The following is a 20,066-nucleotide window of genomic DNA, read 5'->3' on the forward strand; positions in this document are numbered from 1 at the left end:
CTTCCGGTTTGCCTCCGGAGCCATGGCGACGGCAAGTAGACTGACTTTAAGCAGATGGCGCCGGTGCCTTGGAGTAGTTCCCCAGTCCCGGGTAAGTATCTGTTTCCTCTGCTCTAGGAGTGACAGAGTGAGATACCTCTGCTCCAAAGAGGAGCGCCCTCAGCAGCTTCTCCTCTTAGAAGCGCCTGCATCCTTCATTTCTGCCCGACAGTCAGCTTTTCTTTCCCGGCCTACAGGCCCTCGCCGCCCTCGTCCCCGGCGTGACCCAAGTAGATAACAAGTCCGACTTCCTGGGGAAGAAGCCCCATCGTCGGCACCCTGGCGTCCTGCGGCTCCCGCACTTGCTGCTGCCACCGGCACTAGCTAACGCCGCGCAGATACTACTGCTTGGTGAGTACCCGCCGGTAGGAGGCCTGAAAACTGAAAAGAAGCGAGGTGAGGCCCGCATGAAAGTGATTCCGCTTTTCATCTTTGGCCCACAGACAGCTCAGTGTCTGGTGTAGAGGAGAAGGTGCAAACGCTGACCAATTATCTTTGGAGCCGACATTTGCCTATAGAACCAGAGGAGTTGCAAAGACGGGCTATGCATCTTGAGAAAAAGTTCCTAGAAACCCCAGGTAGGATTTAAGAATAGTTAAGAATATTTCCAGATTGGAATTTCAGTGAGAAATGAAAAGTAAAGAATAATTTCACAATCTAAAATTGATGCTGCAGTTTCTTATTTGACTTTTTGGCAAGAGCAGTTATTACAATGTCTTACTAGAAAGTAGATTGGTCCACAGGTTGCTCTCAGGTTTTGGATAAAGCTCATAAATCTACTCTGGGTTTCCCCACCCCTGCAAGTCCAAAGGATTAGGATGTTCTGCGTTTTTATTCAGGTGAAATAAAGTCCTTATATGGCTCCCTGTCTGCTACCAAAACCCTCTTCAGACGTGAAAGAAACAGTTTTTATAATAATGAGCTTCTTTGTATTACAGAGCAGCCTTTTTCCATCTTGTATTCTCTGCACTCCTCATGGTATTTGGCTCAGAGTAGGTATTCAACAGATAGTTTCTAAATAATACAGAACTGACCACAGTCATGGATTTTCATCCCCTTTTCTTCCCCATAGGAATGATGGAGATTTCATGATCCTAAATTTTGGGGATTTGAAGAAATCCACAAAGTTTTCTCCTTATCATATCCTTTAAATTTTTCTCACACTTCTCTTTCATATAAAACAAAACTTGTGGAGCAGGGCTCATTAAGCTGAATAAACTGCTCTTAGAGGCAGGACTTATGTGATATACTCACTCCAGTGATGATGATGATTCCTCTTGTTCTTCCCTGAACTTTTTCTCTAGGTTTGCCTTCTCTCTTGAGCTTTGAGGCTGCTCAGGTGGGAATGAGGGAGGATTGGGTTGGGCAGTGTATTTAATATTGGATATGATCCCTGTTCCCTCCAGGTCCTCACCTGTAGTCCTTGTTCTCACCCCAGACTCACCTCAGACAGAGGAGAAACTCCGGGGAGCAGTGCTACATGCCCTGCGCAGAACTACCTACCATTGGCAGGAACTGAGGTGAGGAGGGCTAGAAAAGGTGCAAAAAAAAGTTGGACTTGAAAAGCAGAATCAAGAGTGTGTAATTACACAATCATTTTAGTGTTTGAGAAAGCTACCTGGACCCTTCTATACTGGGGAGGGGAAAGGATGGAAGAGCTCTCCAAAGATCTCATCTCCTAAAAAATCTATAAAGTAACTATGGAACTCGGGTTATTTCCCAGTGGGGATGACTGATTTTCCTTGCAGGTACAATGAGGAACTCAGCCTGGTGTACATGGCAGCAAGACTGGACGGTGGCTTTGCAGCAGTGTCCAGGGCATTCCATGAGGTAAAATCCCTCAGCTTCCAACCTGAACCCTTTTTCCTCAGCTCCTTTTTTCCTAAAGTAGTCTTCCAGAGCAGGGATTCTTGGGACTTCATATGTGCATATTTTAAAAGAAAGTCTCTATCATCTGCTGAAGGTTTTCTGTTACTCAAAGAAGATTTACAATCAGTATTTCATACCAGGTGTAGTGATAGGCCTCTGATCCCAGCACTTAGGAGCCTGAAGCAGGAGGATCACTTGGAGTTCAAAGCCAACCTGGGCTACATAGTGAGTTCAAGGCCAGCCTGAACTACCTAATGAGACCTTGTCTTAAAAAACAACAACAACAAAAATTCCCCTTTGAATACTTTCTACTGGTCCAGAGTAGCTGTTTCTCTCCCATCTTTCTCTCTAGCCCCTTATCCCCACCTTCAAATAAATTGTCTTATTTTTTAAAAACCACTATTTCGTAGGCTTTCTATTCTAGAAAGTATTTATATTTAATCTCAAAATACATTCACATCTCATCTTTTCTGTCATAGTCCCCTAATTCATATTTGCAAAGGCCCTAAGTAATTCTCTCTGCACCCTTCTGTTTTGTATATTTCTTCAGATCCAGACTCGAATTCCACAGTTCCAGCCACAAACCATGATGGACTTTGGTTCTGGTACTGGTTCTGTCACCTGGTGAGTAACTTTCTTCAGCTGTCTTTATCAGTCTATCTCGAAAGCTATATTTACATCACTTCGGTATCATGCCTGAGAAATGGAAAGAGAATAGGAAAATTTGGAACTACAGTGTTTCTTCCCTCAGATTAGGCAAAAAAGAAGGTGTCGTATGGCTTGGGGCCAGAGCTTACAGAAATGTCAAGTGCAAAAAGAGGCCATGTTTAGAAAGGCTAAAAAGGAAAGGAATTTAGTGTAGAGAATAGGTTGGTTTTTTTTCTCTCATTGAGTTTATTGGTACACTTTAGGTATACAGAACAGTTACATTCATCATTGGGACCTTGTACCTTTACATGACAGGTCTTGGTTCTCATTTTTTCCCCTTGTCCCTGCCCTCCCTTCACCCCCTCTTTTCCTCCCCATTTACAGACATTTTATTTCCACTTTCTCATATTTTTTTCTTTTCCCTTATAGAAAATAGGTTTTACATATCAGTCAAAAATTATTTTGCCTATAATGGATTTCTGAGTCTGCCTTTTTTTTTCAGGAGCTGTGAGTGAAATAAGAAAATAAGGTCATTAGTTTTTCTAGGTATTTTAACATAACATTTGTTTCCCCATGGGGTAGGGTTGAGAGTAGATGGCTATCTCATAGGGGTGACTTTTTGTCATAAGAATGGGTAGCTTTTTTAGGGCTGGGCATAGTGGTACACTCCCATAATCCCAGCATTCAGGAGGCTGAGGCAGGAGGATTGTCACGAATTCAAAGCCAGCCTGAACTACACAGCAAGTACCTGTCTCAAAAATAAATAAATAAATCCAAAAAATAAATAAGAATTGATTGTTTTGTTTTGCTACCAGGGCTGCTCACGCTACCTGGGGCCAGAGCCTCCGTGAATATGTGTGTGTGGACAGCTCAGCTGCCATGTTGAATTTGGCAGAAAAACTACTGAAAGGTAAGAACAAGTTCTAAGGTACGGCTTTTCCAAAGTGTGACTTAAGAAGCCAAAGGGTGCTAGAAAGATCACTTTATTGGGAAGTAGAAACGAAGGCTGACAGTTAAGATGAATCTGGTTTTGCAGTACTGTGATCTAGCAGAGGGTACCAGAGGGTTTGTGGGCTACGACTGTTAACAGGACGAGGGAGCTGATGCTCCCTATATGTTTCCCTATTTACTTACCAGATTGTGTCTCAGTCTCAGTTAGCATGTTTTTCTTTATCCTCAAGGCTGTTTCTGGTCTAGATATCACTTTAGTTGGTACTTGTGACCATAAACTTCATATATACTCTTTTTTTGTTTGTTTTTTTGTTTTTTGAGACAGAGTCTTGCTATGTAGTTCAGGCTGCCTTTGAACTCACTTATGTAGTCCAGGCTAGCCTTTAACTTGCGGTGATCTTCCTGCCTCAGCCTCCTGCGTGCTAGAATTACAGATGTGTGCCACACCAGATTACTTCAGATATACTTTTAGTTGGCACATCTCTTCTTTCTTCCATAGGTGGTTCAGAATCAGGGAAGTCTTATGTTCCAGGTGTCTTCTTCAGACAGTTTCTACCTGTGTCACCCAAGGCAAGTAGCAGTACTTAGGGTGTTCTAAATGTGGAATGCAGCAGAGGGAAAGCAGTGGCCTAAGTTTGACAGTCTAGCATTGAGTGTTAGAAGATAAAGGAAAGCAGTAAAAGAAATGGAGGGGCCAGAGCTCTGTTGTACCCTGGGGGCGGTGAGGTGTCAGTTCTCTCTCCGTCCCTGTCTCCTCAGGTCCAGTTCGATGTGGTAGTGGCAGCCTTTGCCCTGAGTGAACTGCCCAGCATGACAGACCGCACTGCGGTGCTTCACACTCTGTGGCGTAAGACAGGACATTTTCTGGTGAGTTGGAAACTTCCCTCAAGGCTTGAAGCAGCTTCATGGACTTCAGGCCTCTCCTCTTCTTCCCTTTCCTCTCGAGCATCTTTCTTTTCCAGTCTCTACTTCCTTCCTTGAGGATCTCCTTCCCTGTCTAATACAGAATGCCCATTTCTGACCCTGACCCCTCCTGCACATGCTGTTAAAGAGCTGCTGACATTCACAGCATCTGCTTATTCTCCCCTTGCATGAACAGGTACTGGTAGAGAATGGAACAAAAGCTGGACACCGTCTTCTCATGGATGCCAGGGACCTGGTCCTCAAAGTAAGGTTCCTTGTCCCCCTTTCAGCCCCCACCTGTGTGTCACCAATTACTCTCGCTCCCTTGAAAACTGAGGAGGCTGTCATATGTTAGGAAGGAAACTAGGTGTACACAGTCATCATTGAGGGCAGTGGTTGTCAAGTAAGAGCCTGTGCTTCAAGTCAGCTCACTCCTGTTAATATGTGAGGCCTGCATGATCACGTCTCTTTGTCTGTGACTGCTTTGCACTCCTAACTGCAGAGTTGAGCCGTTGGGACAGAGACAGCTTTCACCTTCTCCCTCACCCTTTTAAAAATTTGCAGCAAGGCATGGTAGTGTATGCCTATGATTTCAGCTATTTGGGAGGCTAAGTCTGGGAGATTGCAAGTTGAAGGCCAGCCTGGGCAACTTAGCGAGGACCTGTCTCCAAATGGAAAAGGCTAGAATGTAGCTCAGTGGTAGTGTACTTGAGTAGCATGTAAAGGTCCTGGGTTTAATCCCCACTACAAAAAAGTTTTCCAGCCCCTGATGTGGGATATTGATGAGCCAAGAACCTTGTCTCTGTAAGAGAATATGAGCCAGTGTGTAATCATAAATTTAGTTGTCCTGAGTGAATTTTTTTGAAAGTAGAGGTTGCTGGCAAGGGAGCGTCTCATGCTATGAGCCAAATTCCTGCCTTTCTCCTGCTACAAAGAGAAAGTTCTTTGTTTAGAGCATTAGAGACATAGCCAGCTTACCTTGAAGGACATAATTCATCATTATTAGAATCGAATGTTAAAAGAGTCCATAGTCTCCCAAGCTGATTGAATTATGAAAATAGACCCTGCAGACCCAGCTTTATTTCTCTGACTTTAGGGGAAAGAGAAGTCACCTTTGGATCCTCGCCCTGCATTTGTCTTTGCGCCGGTGAGTATGACTTCAGCCTGTCCCAGCACGTGGGCCAGAGCATGCGTGTGGCCAGGCAGAGGGAGCACATGAAGCTCGGCCACTCTCCACCACTCCGTGCCCTCCCCACTTTAGCTAGGGACTCCCGTTTCTCTCTCTGCCATCTGCCCCCCCCCCGCTCCCTTCTCCCTGGCCCCTCTGGATTCTATCTTTTTATGATTGATGGCTCTTTTGTGTCTTTATGTGTGTTCACAGTGTCCCCATGAACTCCCTTGTCCTCAGTTGATGGCCTTTCAGCCCCTGGCCTGTAGCTTCTCCCAGGGTTACCATCCCATCCCCTTCAACTGGGTATGTATCCTGGTTATATTGTAACAGGGAGAAAATAACCTGGGAAAGCAGGGAGAAAAAGAGTCAAAGATGGGAGGAGTCAGAGAATTTATAGAATAGTCTGGAGATTTTAGAGCCTGAATGGTTTATAGAACATGAAAAGACTGCAGAGCCAGGCAGAGGGTACACACCTGTAATCCCAGCACTCAGGGAGGCTGAGGCAGAAGGATTGCAAGTTTGACCCTAGAATGAGGAATTTAGCCTATCCCAAAAAATAAAAAAAATGGTGGGGGCTGTACCCCAGTAGCAGAGCACCCTGGTTTCAATCCCCCAGTACTGCAAAAAAAAGGGGCAGGGGGGCTGCAAGAATGATGGAACCAAAAGGCTTGTCCTATAATCTTTTTCCTCTAAACAGTCTCTGTCTTCTTCACTTAGAATAAGAAACCAAAAGAGGAAAAGTTCTCTATGGTGATTCTTGCCCGAGGATTTCCAGAGGATGCTAATCGCTGGCCCCGAATCACTCAGCCAGTCCTCAGGCGGCCCCGCCATGTGCACTGTCACCTGTGCTGTCCAGATGGGCACATGCAGCACGCTGTCATCACAGCGCACCGGCACGGCAGGTATAGGAGGTGTGGCCAGAATCAGTGGGATGTGGAAAGAGCCTGCAGCCCAGACTGACCTTGTGTTTCTGTTTCACAGGGATTTGTACCGTTGTGCGCGTGCCAGCTCCTGGGGAGACCTTTTACCTGTGACCACACCATCTGAGCACCCTCCATCCTCTGCGCAGGATCCACCTCAGAGTTGACAAGGTTCTCTCAGACCTGCTGAGGCTAGAGCTACCTGGTATCCAGGAAAGAAGTGCTGATACCCCTGTATGTCTGTATTTGTTTGAAGTTTTAATAATAATAAATTTTTAAAGAATGGAAATGAATTTTGTTTCCCCAACCTAGCCTATAATGAACATCCTGAGATTTTCAGTACCCGGCTTCAAATCTCGGGCTCACCCTCTCCTGTACTGCTACTTACACCAGAGACTATGACTTACTGGGAGATAATCTGGAATTGTGGGTAAAGCTCTTTGAGAACTGGCTCAGCAAGTCTCAGAATTATTCTGCAGGCCTCCTGAATAAGGGATACGGTGGCTACTTAACCTATTCTTTTTTATCTGTCGTTTCCATCTTTGTTTTGTTTTGTTTTGAGAAAGGGTCTTGCTATATTCAGGCTGGCCTTGAACACGCTATGTAGCCCCAGCCTAACTCAGTTATACTCCTATTTTTAGGTTCCTCTTCTCACTACTGACAAATCACTGGAGGCCATATATTTGGGTAAAGAGGAAAAAGGATCTATGCAAAGCTAGCTCTGAGGAGATGGAGGGTCCTGTTCACCTCAAATCACCACCTCACCATTGGCAGGTGGGCAAGGGTCTTATAGCAAGGAGCAGAGGGGAGGAGACACAAAGTAATGCAGATCTTTACATTTGCTTTCTTGCTTTCAGCTCATCCTATTTTCTGTAGCTCCGGCCTCCTGGGACTGGCATCTGCATATTCTATCACTTGGGCCTGAAAAGAGGAGAGGGTGTTGTTAGGTGAAAATGTTATAAGTTTTCTTTTGCAGTGCAGATTACAATTCCTCCTCTATTTTAGCCCTCCATCTTGAGGGCCTTGAGATGCTGGCTATTCCATGTTGGATTTGGTGTGCACACTGTATCCCAAGTAGCTGGAGCACGAGCAAGGGAAAAACCAGATGCCTGAGCCTGTGAAGGCATCACTGAAAATTGTGAAGTCAAATGTAAAAGAAATCATCTCTCCGCTTCCAGGTTGCCATATTGTCACGCCCTTTCACTGTGTGTGTTTTCTGCCTTGGAGCCATCCCATGTACCGGACCCACTGAAATTGTGAGCCAAAATAAACCTGTCTTCCTTTAAAAAAAAAAAAGTCCAAGTCAAAAATACCTGTTATACCTGTTAAAAGGGTGGGGTGTTTTTTTTTTAATTTCTTTTAGTCATGCGTAAAAATCCTTTTATAATTTTTGCAGCTCTGCTTATTTTGGTGTGGTTGACACACAAGTGACTCCTTCATACTTGGGACTTTGCCCCTTGTCTCTGAATGCATTTTTGTTTTGTTTTTTGAAGGTGTTGTCACTTAACCATCTGCAGCCTTATCCCACAGTGTGCCTGTAGCTTTTCGCAGTGATGGTCAGTCAGGCATGTCCCGCAGTGGAGGGCTGTGACAGATGAAGTCAGTGTCATAAAAACCCTTTTTGCCAAATATGAGCAGTAAGAGATTTATAACTACTGACTCTCAGGCTGTTTTTTTAGAGTTTATTGTCAAATCTAATCTTGTCTCTTTTGTAGTCGGCACCCTAAAACATTACAGCTTTGACAAACAATAATTACAGAGATTATAAACATAAAACGAGGCAAAAACAGCCTGGCCCAGGATTACAGACGTGCACCACCATCCCCGGTGAGTATTTTTACATGAACAGATAAAACCCTCAATTGCTTTTAGACTATTTGTTTTGTTTCGTGGTACAGGGCCCTCGCACATGCCAAGCAAGCACTGTACTACTGAGCTATATCATCAGCCCTCAGACTTTTTTTTTTTTTTGGTACTGGGAATCAAACAGGACCTTACGCTTGCCAGTCAGGCATGGCACCACTGAGCCCAGCCCAAAACCTTTTTTTTGCTGAGGAAAAAAATCTTGTCAATATGTCAAAATTGTATCTATATTTATTATAACAATGTAAAGAACTTTGAAGGGTTTTAAACTTGAATATTTATATTGATCTCAATGAACTTTTTAGTTTTGTTTGGTTTTTTGAGACAGGGTCTCACTATGCAGTTGAGACTAACCTGGAACTCACTATGTAGCCCAGGCTGGTCTTGAACTCACAGCGATCCTCCTGCCTAAGCCTCCCGAGTGCTGGGATTACAGTCGTGCGCCACCACGCCCGGCTTCTCAATGAATTTTAACAAAATTTTTATGTCACCAAAGCAAAGTCAGGCTGAGCATGGTAGCACATGCCTGTAATTCAGCACTCAAGAGGCTGAGGCAAGAGGATCACTGCAAGTTTGAGGCCAGCCTGACTGTGGAGTGAGACCTTGTAGCAAAAAACCAAAAAAAAAAAAAAACAAAACAGCCTCGAGGACATTTTGGAATAAACTAATCCTGAAATGGATACAGCCATGATATAGAGATCACCATAGGGATGAGAAGAACTAGGCAGACATGAGCCTTTACTACTCACCACAAACATGATTTGCATTTTTTGTTTTTTTTAGACTGGGTCTTGCTGTGTAGTTCAGGCTGGTCTTGAATTCACTACGCATCTCAGGCTGACCTCAAACTCGAGAAGATCCTACCTCAGCCTCCCTGAGTGCTAGGATTATAGGCACTGACTGCCACACCTGGCTAATGTGCTTTTTTTTTTTTAAATCTGGGATTTAGAAGCCATTTTTGCTGTAAACCCCAACTTTTAACTAATGTCTAGCAAAGTATTGTTTCTTAGGATACCTTCCACTAATACTAGATGAGGGCCAGGGATTGGACTCATTGGTTCTGCTCCCTGCCTTGCAAACACAAGGGCCTGAGTTCAATCTCCAGTACCACCAAAAAAAAAAAAAAAAAAAACTAGATGCAACCTTATACTATTGTTAAATAACATTTTCTGAGAAGCTACAATTTTTTTTTCTTTTTTTGAGACAGGGTCCCATTATGCAGTTCAGGCTAGTCTTGAACTCACTATGTAGTCCAGGCTGGCCTTCAACTCACAGTGATCCTCCTGCCTCAGCCTCCCAAGAGCACCCAGCTAAGAACCTAAACAATGTAAACTTTTAAATAAAAGAATGGCAAGTGGGGCATGGTGGCCTGTTGAGGTCTCCTTCTAGAGGAGGGGACTCGGGGAGACAACCACGGACACAATGAATGACCAAAAGTTGATGGCTAATGGCGAAGTTTACTTTTTACTTAGGGTCTTTATAGTAATTTCAAGGTGACACACAAAATCATGGTCACAGTGGTTTGATGATAAAAAAAATAGTCTCAAGGAGGCATGAGTAAGATAAAGGGCAATCACAAGAAGCTATCTAGAACACATACACCCTGTTTAAAGACAGAACATCTAGATAATATCTGTTTATGAATAAAAGGGAGTGTAAATTGAGAATAAGAACAAAGAAGGAATTAGGGAGTGGTTCTGCAGTCCAGGGACTTGGCTTCAGCACGTCGCCTTCAGGACACCTGTGCCCGGGGAGAACCAGCCTTCCGGGACTAGGGGTCAGCACTTCGGCCGTCCATCCTCTCGGGCCCCAGCAGTGGGGGTTGGGATGCTTGGGCAGAAGGATTGCTGGGAGTTTGAGACCAGCCTAGGCTACATAGTTCAAGGCCAGTCTGAACTACACAGTGAGACTGTCTCAAAAATAAATAAATAAAGTAAAATTAATAATGCCCAAGAAAAGGTTTTCAAATAGGAAATAAACATGTTGGGGGAAAAAAACCCAAGCCACTGCTATATTTTTATTATTACAATGTTCAACTGACTAGTGCTCGCTTCGGCAGCACATATACAATGTTCAACTGACTGATTTCCAAGGACCTTTAAGTCTTCTGAAAAACTCAAAAATTTTATATTCCCTTTATACTCTTTAATCTTTTTTAAACAACTTTTGTGAAACTGTTTTTTAAGCAAATACCTAAAATATAATTCTGATTGGCAAACAGGTAAAATGCATGTTAACAGTTGAGGACAACTTTGGTTTTGTTTTTTGTTTTTTTTTTTTTTTTTTTGGTACTGGGGATTGAACTCCGGTCCTTGCACTTGCAAGGCGGGCCACCGAACTGCTGAGCTAAATCCCCGGCCTGACTTTGTTTTTTTTTAAACATTTTTCTTCAGTCATGTAAACAGAAAAGCATTTGGATTTATGCTTTTTAGTAACCAAGCGCTTTTTAAATTAATCTGATACCATCTGAACAGTATACAAACCAAGTATATGCGTAGGACATGACATATAATACACATATTCATGCCACCCCACATAAAGACTTGAAGTTATCATTTATTGGCTTTTAAAGTTATATTATTGGCATGGTTTGCTTTTCTACAGTCCTAAGCAACACTTAATTTTAAATCTGTTTATCTAAAGGTAGGATTCCAGGTTGTAGCCAGATAAGAAATATCCATCTCAAAAGAGATTGTTTTTTTTTTTAAATTCTAATCCATTTTTTTAAATTTATTTTTTAAGAGATTGGTTTTGCAATTAATCTGAATTTGAATTTTCTGAAGCTTTTTTTTTTTCCTGCCTTAACTGAATAAGTCTTAGTCGATTTAAAAGCTCTTGCTCCAGGTTTTAAGACATTTTTCATTGTGCTAAAATTTAGAATAACTTGTCAGAAGTTTATATTGTTTTTTTCCTGGCTGTATCGTTCAAGGCCTGTAGCATGAACAAAGAAATCACTTTAGTCCTGCAGAGCCCACTAAAGCTGTTACCGGCCCTAAATTTAAGTTCATATTTGTAGGTTCATCTGCTCACTGCTGACCAAATGAAAGGAGGCCATGTATTTGAGTAAAAAGGAAAAAGAATTTATGCAAAGCTAGCTCTGAGGAGATGGAAGGGCCTATTCATCTCAAATCACCACCTCACCATTCATAGGTGGGCAAGGGTCTTTTGTGTAAGGAACAGAGCAGAGGGGGACACAAGGAGATAATGAGAACTCCACACTTGCTTTCTCACTTCAGCTATCTAAAGCTCAGCCTCCTTTCTTGCGGAAAACCAGCCAGGCTTCTGGCCTCCTGGGGCTGGCACCTGCATGTTCTGTCACTTTTTTGAGCTGAAGAAAGGAGGGAGTGTTGTTATGTAAAATTATCAAAAATAATAACTTTTAAAGTTTTATTTTGCAGTGCTGGTTACATCGGGACAAAATTGTCCATCTCTACCCCATATATCAGGCAGGATCCTTCTATTTCTTGGGTTCTTTTCACTTTTCTCCTTGACCTTGAAATGTGTTCTACCTGTTTTGCTTTTTATCTCTTTTGTTTTTTAACTTTCAGGAGGCAGAATGATTCAGGCCTCAGAAGAGAAAGAGTAACCTGTTATTATAGGGGCTCAGTTACAGAAACAGGCACAGTCAGAAGTGACAGTTTCAGTGTTGCAACACTAGGAATTTCTACTTCACACTGGACTTTTCCATGCCTGGAGCTATTTTTCTGGAGTTACAGGAAAGGGGAGTCCCTTCACCTACTAATTTCCACAGAGAGGCACCAGCACCACCTCTTAGCCCCACCTCTCTAGCCCAGGTGGCAAATCCCCTCTGAAAGGGTTTGGTTCGGGTAACATCACCACCTAGAAGACTTGGGATGGGGTGGAGAGGATGTGACAGGCTTAGATCAAGTGTCCTCGGTGAGGCAAGGCCAGATTGTCCCCAGTACAAAGTAGCTGGGCAGTAGTGACCATGGACTCCCATTTTACCCAAAATGTTCACTCTAGGCATGAACTAGGCTACCCAGAGCTCTTGGGTTAGTCAAGTCATTAGGCACTGAGCTGTACCTGGCAGGATGTCTGGAGTTTCTGGTTTCAAAGCTCAAGAGGCAAGAGCTAGAGGCGGGGCCTCCAAGTAGGAGGAGGAGGGTGTCGGGCAGGGCCCTAGTCAGCTCTGCAATGCTGCTCAACCAGAGGCAGCCCAGAGCAGGAGGATAGCAACAGCCTCCTGAAACGGAAGTGGGGACATTGCAGCTCTGATCACCAAAGACAACGCTTCACTTCCATTTGTCACTCTGAGACCTCTGCTTATCCCGCATCCCAGAGATGGAGTCACTAATAGGAGTAAAACTTGGCTGCCTGTGTGCCCTGCTAGCTGTCACCCTTGTCTGTGGCCTTAGTCCCATCTGCTCCAAATGGTTCAAGATTGACACAGCTACAGGTATAGCCCTACCTCACCTTGGTCCCTTGACCTGAGTCACCTCGACTCAATCCTGATTCCTTGTTCTATCCTGATTCTCTGACCATCCTGGAGCTCAGAATACCGAGTGCTGCCTCAGGCTCTTCAGTCATCTTTATCTCCTCGATACCAACTGGATTATAACTTCTACTTTTTTATTAGGTCGCCACCGCCGAGTCCTCAGCCTGCTGGGCTGTGCTTCTGCTGGTGTTTTCTTGGGAGCGGGTTTCATGCATATAACTCCTGAAGCCCTGGAAGGAATTGAATCTGAGTTCCAGAAGTTCATGGGGCAGGTGAGCAGAGGGTGCTAAGCTGCAGGGTTGTGAGGCATGGATGATAAACAGAACCCAGTGAACAAAGTGGGAAAAGTGGTAGAGTCAGGGTGTGGATGAGACAACAGGGAAGATAACAGCTCTTGTGTTGCTTGGAATGGTGCAAGGAGGTCAGATTGGGCTTTAAGGAAAGCAGTATTGCTGAAAGGACAGGACAGGAAGTTGAGCTACTCCATCTCCCCACTAATACTGCTGTCTTTCTCCCTAGAACAGAACAAGAAGCAAGGGAGACTCTTCTAATGATGCTGGCTCGGCCTTTGTAAGTATTTCCCACCAGCCTTCATCTAGAAGGGGAGGAGAACCAGATTCTTTCATATCCAGACCCTTTCGAAGGGAGTATGTGAGAAACACCAAGTTCCTTCTGCTCCCAGTCCAATGTAGAGGAAGGGAAGCACCAAACCTGGTCTTTCCATGTTACGGACCCCAGGAAAGACTCTTGCTTTACCAGTACCTCCTTTCCCTGGGCCCTCTGCCAACCTTCCCATTGCTTCACCATATCCCTAACCCTGTCGACACTGTGTCCCTTGGCACTCTAGCATCCTCACTGTTGCGTGTCTTCTCCTGGTTTCACACCCCATCCCCTTTTTATGTTCTACATTTCTCCCCGTCTCTTCAGTCTCCCAATCCCATAGTCCCTCCGATGTACTGTCTTCCCTCTCCCATCTCACAGCCCCTCTTTCTGTTCCTAGGTGGAGTATCCCTACGGAGAACTCATCATCTCCCTGGGCTTTTTCCTTGTCTTTCTTTTGGAGTCACTGGCATTGCAGTGCTGTCCTGGGGCTTCTGGACATTCAACAGTGCAGGAGGAGGAATGCGGTGGGAATCCTGTCTTTGATTTCCACAGCCATGAATCTCTACGCCCACCTAAACAGAGTCCCTTTCGAGACTTTGTCCTCTTGCTTTCACTCTCCTTTCACTCATTGTTTGAAGGGCTGGCTGTGGGGCTTCAGCCAACGATAGCAGCCACCATACAGCTCTGTCTTGCTGTCCTGGCTCATAAGGGGCTCGTAGTGTTTGGTGTAGCGTTGCGGCTGATAAAGATAGGCACTGAATCTCGGTGGGCCATATCCTCCATACTGTCCTTAGCCTTCATGTCCCCCTTGGGCCTAGCCCTAGGGGTGACCATAGCTGCAGGGGACCCTGAAGGGTGGAAGGCCTTAGCTCAGGCCATATTAGAAGGTCTTGCAGCTGGCACTTTCCTGTATGTGACATTTCTAGAAATTTTGCCCCGGGAGCTAAGTAGCTGTGAGGCCCCTCTGGCCAAGTGGGGCTGTGTGGCTGCTGGTTTTACCTTCATGGCCTTTATTGCCATATGGGCCTGAGAGATTCCTGACTTTTCTGATGGGTGGTCTACTTAGGAGGAACTCTCCCTACCCACGAGACACCTCCCAAGTGGCTTTGGCCCTCGGACATTTTTGTACTAAGATAATGACATTCATTAGGCTCCATGGACTGGACTCAAGATTTACCTACATGAGATCCCGTTTCCTACTCAGACTGAGAAAAGAATGCTGTTGAAATGCCTGCTCACTGGAGAATTAATATAATGAGCATCGCTCCAGATTTGCTCTTGTCAGTTTATGCTGCTGTGTGTAATAAAGTGCCCACTTGCCCCACTCCCCTGCAGCCATACTGTATTTCATTTCTCCCGGTTGCCTCGAAGCTGCCTGGTTTAGAAGGTGGTAAAATAGGGATGGGAAAGTTGAATGCTGGACGAGAGTTGTCTTCTGGAATCAGGGCCCCAATCAGTTTTGTCAGTTCCAGGCCTTGCTCCCAGATAAGAAAGCATTACTGAAATTCCAGCATCTACCCCCCACCTTCCACACGGAAGCTGAATATATGAATCAGCACACCCAGCAATTAAAGGGAAATAGGTTTTAAAACAGAACCCAGGGAGGGCTGGGGATTTAGCTCAGTGGCACTCAAGTGCAAGGTCTTGAGGTTGATCCCCTGGTACCAAAAACATAACAAAACAACAACAACCCAGGGATCCGTATTTTTCCTCCACCAGCTACTTCACCCCATTCCCAGGACCTACTTTCTGCCACCCCCAGTGTGCCCAGCAGGCTAGAGATCATTAGTGGGGCCTGTTTCCATCAAGTTCCTACTTTTTTTCACACTGAGCTCCCAGTGGTTTCTGGGACACGACTGCTGTTCCTAAGCCTCTGTCTCCTTCTGCCTGCCTCAGGCTAAAGAATTAGAAAGCAGTTTGTGTGGAGAAGGGAAAGGGTCTCAGGGAAATACTTAGGGTGATTACTTGGCTCTCAGGACTTGCCTTCTAGTTTGAGTAATCCCTGCGAGGTGTTGCTTCCCTTAAAAACTTCTAAGGAAAAAAAAAAAACTGCTAAGGACAAACATAAAAGCAGATTACCAGGAATTGAACAAAATGGCTGTCGCCCAGCACCTGACCCTTTGAGATGGAAGACTGTGTCAGGCTTAGTGGAGAAAATGAGGAAAGAGAAGATACACCCCAGGAACTCGCTCATCCTCAAAGTCTCCCCCTTCTACAGCTTTTAGTATGGAAGCCCAAAGTTGCTTAACACAGAGTCCATTCTCACCTTAGTCTTTGTCTCCTTTCCATCTTGCTCCTCTCCCCACAAATTAAATATGCAAGCTTCCTTACAAGCCTAGTTTATACATCCGGGGATCAACTTGCAGCAAAAATAGATATATAATAGATGCTAGATAGATGAATAGACAGATACATAAATGTCTTTCACAGGAAAAAGTTTCTCTACAGTGCCACCTTGTTGTGTTTTTCCTGAGTATTAAATGCAGACACATGTGATGCACTCAGAAAAGTGCCAGGTGTGTAGTAATACAACACAGCCCTGCAAGAGCACCGCTCCATGCCAGACCCTGTACTACTGCTTTTGTGTTCAGTATCTCATTTTCACAGCTCTGGATAGGTAACCATTATCTCTCTAGTATGTCTGAGGAAACTGGCATTCAGAAAAGTTAAATGATTTGATCACATAGCTCTCGACTTCAAATCCATGACTTTGTGATTCTAAGGGCTCGATGTACTGATTCTCTTCTCCTTCCTTAGCTTTAACCCCACCCCATCCCCCAGTCTCCTTGCTAGGATCCCAGCAGAAGACAGACAGTAGTGCATGAGATAACTGAGGCAAGGTGGTAAAGGGAGTGCTTGTAAGGTGGGTACAAGATTTTGACGAGGAAAGAAACGATGATGCAGTACCCTGGGGGCTGAGTACAAACAATGGAGAGAGGAGAGGTAACCGACACTAGAGAGAGCCCAACAAGAAGCAGCCTTAGTTAGTAGAGGGTTGTAGCCACCATGGACAGCAAGAAATAACCTCCCTCTCCTGTTCTTTTGTTTGTTTATTTTGGTACCAGGGATTGAACTCAGGTACTTGGGCTTGCAAGGCAGGCGGCGGCACCACTGAGCTAAGTCCCAGGCCCTCTTGTTTTGTTTTTGGTACCGGGGATTGAACTCAGGTCCTTGTGCTTTCAAGGCAGGTGGCAGCACCACTGAGCTAAATCCCCAGCCCACTCTCCTGTTCTTTGATCCACTGCCACTTCTTACTGGGAAACCCAAGAAGCCAGGGGACAGAAAAGTCTGTTGGTGTGTTGTAGACAGGCCAATCTCATGGGCATAACTGTTCTCTGCTACTTTCTTTGTTGGTTTGTTTTTTTTTTGTTTTTTGTTTTTGAGACAGGGTCTCACTGTATAGCTTAGGCAGCCTTGAACTCAATGTGTAGCCCAGGCTGACCTCAAACTCACAGCAATCCTCCTGCCTCAGCCTCCCAAGTGCTGGGGTTACAGGCGTGCTCGACCAAGCCCAACATTCTCTACTACTTTCAGTGTAAGTAATCTTGCCAGGGCTTTCCCAAGGATATACTGAAAGGAACATGACTGCCAGCTGTGGTGGCACATGCCTGTAATCCCAGCACTTGGGAGAGTGAGGCACAAGGATTGTCATTAGTGCAAAGACATCCTGGGCTTCATCATGAGTTCATGAGTTCAAAGGCAGTCTGAACTACACAGTGAGACCCTGTCTCAAAAAACACAAAGGAACAGATCATATGAAGACTACATAGCTATTTCCAGGACGAAAGATTTTTAAGACCATAGAAAAGAGACTTACAGAGAAGTACATTAGACTATCAAGGCTCTTCCCCGTGTGTTTCTGGGTCACTAATGCTATCAATACTTGAAATAAATGAGGTGGAGGTGGGGATATTTTAAGCACGGATGAGCCGTATACTTTTTGCCTTCTTTAATCCCAAGAGCCTTGGATTCATTCCCCTTTAGACGCGTCTGCATTTAGCCATCAATGCTTTCCCTCCTCCCCAAGTCTATTTCGTTCCCTTCCCCCCAGATTCTTACTAGCTAAGCCTAGAATCATCTCTAGTTTGAATCCTGTTATATCAAGAGCTGGAATAAAGCTAGAGAGTGGCTCGAGATAGTGTCAGGGCAAAATTCAGGAAAAGGAAACGATATTTTTAACATTTTCACAATACATAATTTCCAACAAGGAGTCAGAGAAGGCTGTAAGGGAACAGAAGGAGAAGTGTGAGTAAAAACAAGGCTGGAGTAGGAGCAGGCATAAGAACCACAGGACAGAAGGGAGAGCCTAGTGTGGTGACGACTGCAGGAATGGCTTTGATTCACTCAGCCCGCAGAGATAGATCATAACAAGGTAACTAAAATGATGAGAGTTTTTAACAAATCAGAACAGGAGGGAAGATATGTAGGATGGGAAAAAAAGACAAAGGGAAGAGAGCTGAGAAAATCAGGAGATTTTTGTGGGACAGTTTTCACATCTCTTCAATCAGTGTCATCCTTCCCCATCCATCTTCTCCTGTGCTTGAATTTTTATATACTTAGGAAGAACACAGAACAAGGCCTGCAACTGCCTTCCTTCCTAGGGACAAGCTTTCTACTCTGCCACCAATAAATCATTCCCGGAAGTCATCCTTTGGAACCCCCCACTTTCCTTTGCTCTCAGGCTGAGGCTTTGGTTTGGATATCACAGTTGTAGGAGGACAACTTATTTAAAGATGGGGAATCACGTCAAAGAGAAACCAGAGGTTAGGGAACATGCAGGAGCGTGGGATGAAGTCTGAAACCACCATACGGGATTGAGATACATCTCATAAGATAATGGGAACAAAAAACGAAGCTCCAGACTAACTCTCCTGAGAGCATCTGTGCCCGTGGCCCATCGTGAAGGGCAGTTTCGGAGGGTTCTGCCTCCCTCGCACCCTCACAGCAGGAAATCCTCCCCAGCAGGAAGTGCCCCAGGCTCTGTTCTGACAGAGAGCAGCTGCCAGAACGTGAGTGGGTTGGCATGCGTGGGTGTGCCAGTCACCCAGACACCCTCGAACACCTGAGTGTGGGCGTGCAATGCCACTAGCCCACGTGAAGCACATGGTGTGCACAGGGCGTAGCACCCTGGCACGGTCTGTGAGTGTGCTTATCCGAATACCAGTCATAGATGAAGTTTTTAAATTTCAGTCATGTCTTCGGTCACTGTCTAGATTTACTGAATGTCTGATACAGAATGTGTTTTACTGTATGTTTATCTAGCTTCGGAAAAATTCCAGTGTTAATGAAAAGAATGCGTAAAAATAAAATTGCTTTGCTCTGAGCACCACCTCCGGCCTTTCATCAAAACTGATTCTCATTCTCCAGGTAATCCTCAAATCTCTCTAGGCAAGCGGTGTCTCCCACTTCAGCATTTTTCCTATTAGATTACTCTCCAAAGTTTAACATCCTTCCACTATAGTTTTACTGTTCTGTGGGTACCCTCGTATGTTGCATAGTGGAGAAAAGGCTCTAAAAAATGCATCTTTAAATGATTCTGTCATTGTGTGGGTATCATAGAATGCGTTTACACAAACGAAGCTATACGATCATGAGCCAGTAGAATCTTATGGAATCAAGCGTATACGTGGTCCATTGCTGAACAGATGCCTTCAGGATCGTCCCTTCAGTCACCCTTGAAAATCTCTTTATGAGAGCCAGAATTTTCAAGCTAAAACAGTAACTCTTCAATCAATTCTCACTTTACTCTTCCCATTGAATATTCTTTTAGCTGTCTTACGCGCTGTCCCTAAATTGTGAGAAGTACTCACATTGCTTAGGAATGGAAGAGATGAATGGGAGACCTGAACCTCAACCAGGAAAAAAGGGAAGTGTGTGGTTCACCTCCCCACACCCTGCCACCTGGCCCCTGAGCTCTGACCTTAAGGACGGACACAGTCACAGGCCATGGTATCAAGACCTCCCTATAAAACTACTGGACAGAAAAACAAACAGCAATGACACACACACACACACACACTCGGGGGACCTGAGAAATGGAGAAAGTTATTTAAAATGCTGTGAGCCACAGGAGGGCACTGTGTCTCTATGGGCCAGAAGAAAACATATAGAGAGCAACAGAGGAGGTCAGCCAAGGACAGCAAACCCCCCATCCCTGCCTCCCAGCACAGCATCTTTCCTTTCACAGACTTGGGTCTCTCATGCAGACATCTATGGGAGAAATACACACAGCCACCACCTCTCTCACACAGCCAGCTATGTGCTAAGTATGTATACACATGTACTCAGAACTGTAATTTGCTCGCATTTCTGGATCACCCTGCTAACGGTGTTACCTGTTAGGTAGCTACGCTGAAAAGACCTGCCTTCCGTTCCATCATGCACCACCACGGTGTTGCCAGTAAAGAGCGATGTTAGCTTCAGTTCTTTGCATGCTTGTTTTGCCTAGGAGCTCATGACTCCAATGATGCCATCCATGCTGTTTCTATTTTTGGTACCAAGGATCAAACTCAGGTCCTTGCACTTGCAAGGCAGGCACCATAACCACTGAGCTAAATCCCCAGCCCCATTGTTTCTATTCTTTACATGGCATTTCATCACACTGCTGCCTGCCCTGCACATGGTCACTTACACCCATGCAATA

The 20,066-nt window shown here is 44.8% G+C and overlaps 2 protein-coding genes across 3 annotated transcripts; both read left to right on the top strand.

Moving 5' to 3' along the window:
- Nucleotides 1-6,692, top strand: Mettl17 (methyltransferase like 17). The gene is made up of 14 exons (XM_010637857.1): nt 1-91; nt 237-390; nt 483-617; nt 1,478-1,559; nt 1,788-1,869; nt 2,459-2,532; nt 3,372-3,466; nt 4,007-4,077; nt 4,267-4,374; nt 4,607-4,675; nt 5,507-5,557; nt 5,792-5,884; nt 6,299-6,483; nt 6,563-6,692. Exons 1-14 carry the CDS (start codon nt 23-25, stop codon nt 6,666-6,668), a joined length of 1,374 nt encoding a protein of 457 aa, XP_010636159.1. The 5' UTR covers nt 1-22; the 3' UTR covers nt 6,669-6,692.
- Nucleotides 6,693-12,647: 5,955 nt separating this feature from the next.
- Slc39a2 (solute carrier family 39 member 2) lies at nt 12,648-15,204 on the top strand. Of its 2 annotated transcripts, none has more exons than XM_033765051.1 (4): nt 12,648-12,781; nt 12,962-13,092; nt 13,340-13,390; nt 13,821-15,204. In XM_033765051.1, the coding sequence occupies exons 1-4, from the start codon at nt 12,667-12,669 to the stop codon at nt 14,451-14,453; spliced, it is 930 nt and encodes a 309-aa protein (XP_033620942.1). In that variant the 5' UTR covers nt 12,648-12,666; the 3' UTR covers nt 14,454-15,204. The 2 variants fall into 2 exon arrangements, with proteins under 2 accessions (XP_033620942.1, XP_033620943.1); XM_033765052.1 differs by having other exon boundaries at nt 13,345-13,390; nt 13,821-13,900.
- The last annotated feature ends 4,862 nt before the right edge of the window (nt 15,205-20,066 follow it).

Source organism: Fukomys damarensis, unplaced genomic scaffold (assembly GCF_012274545.1).
Source record: "Fukomys damarensis isolate Sample0158 unplaced genomic scaffold, DMR_v1.0_HiC HiC_scaffold_17, whole genome shotgun sequence".
Lineage (NCBI taxonomy): Eukaryota > Metazoa > Chordata > Mammalia > Rodentia > Bathyergidae > Fukomys > Fukomys damarensis.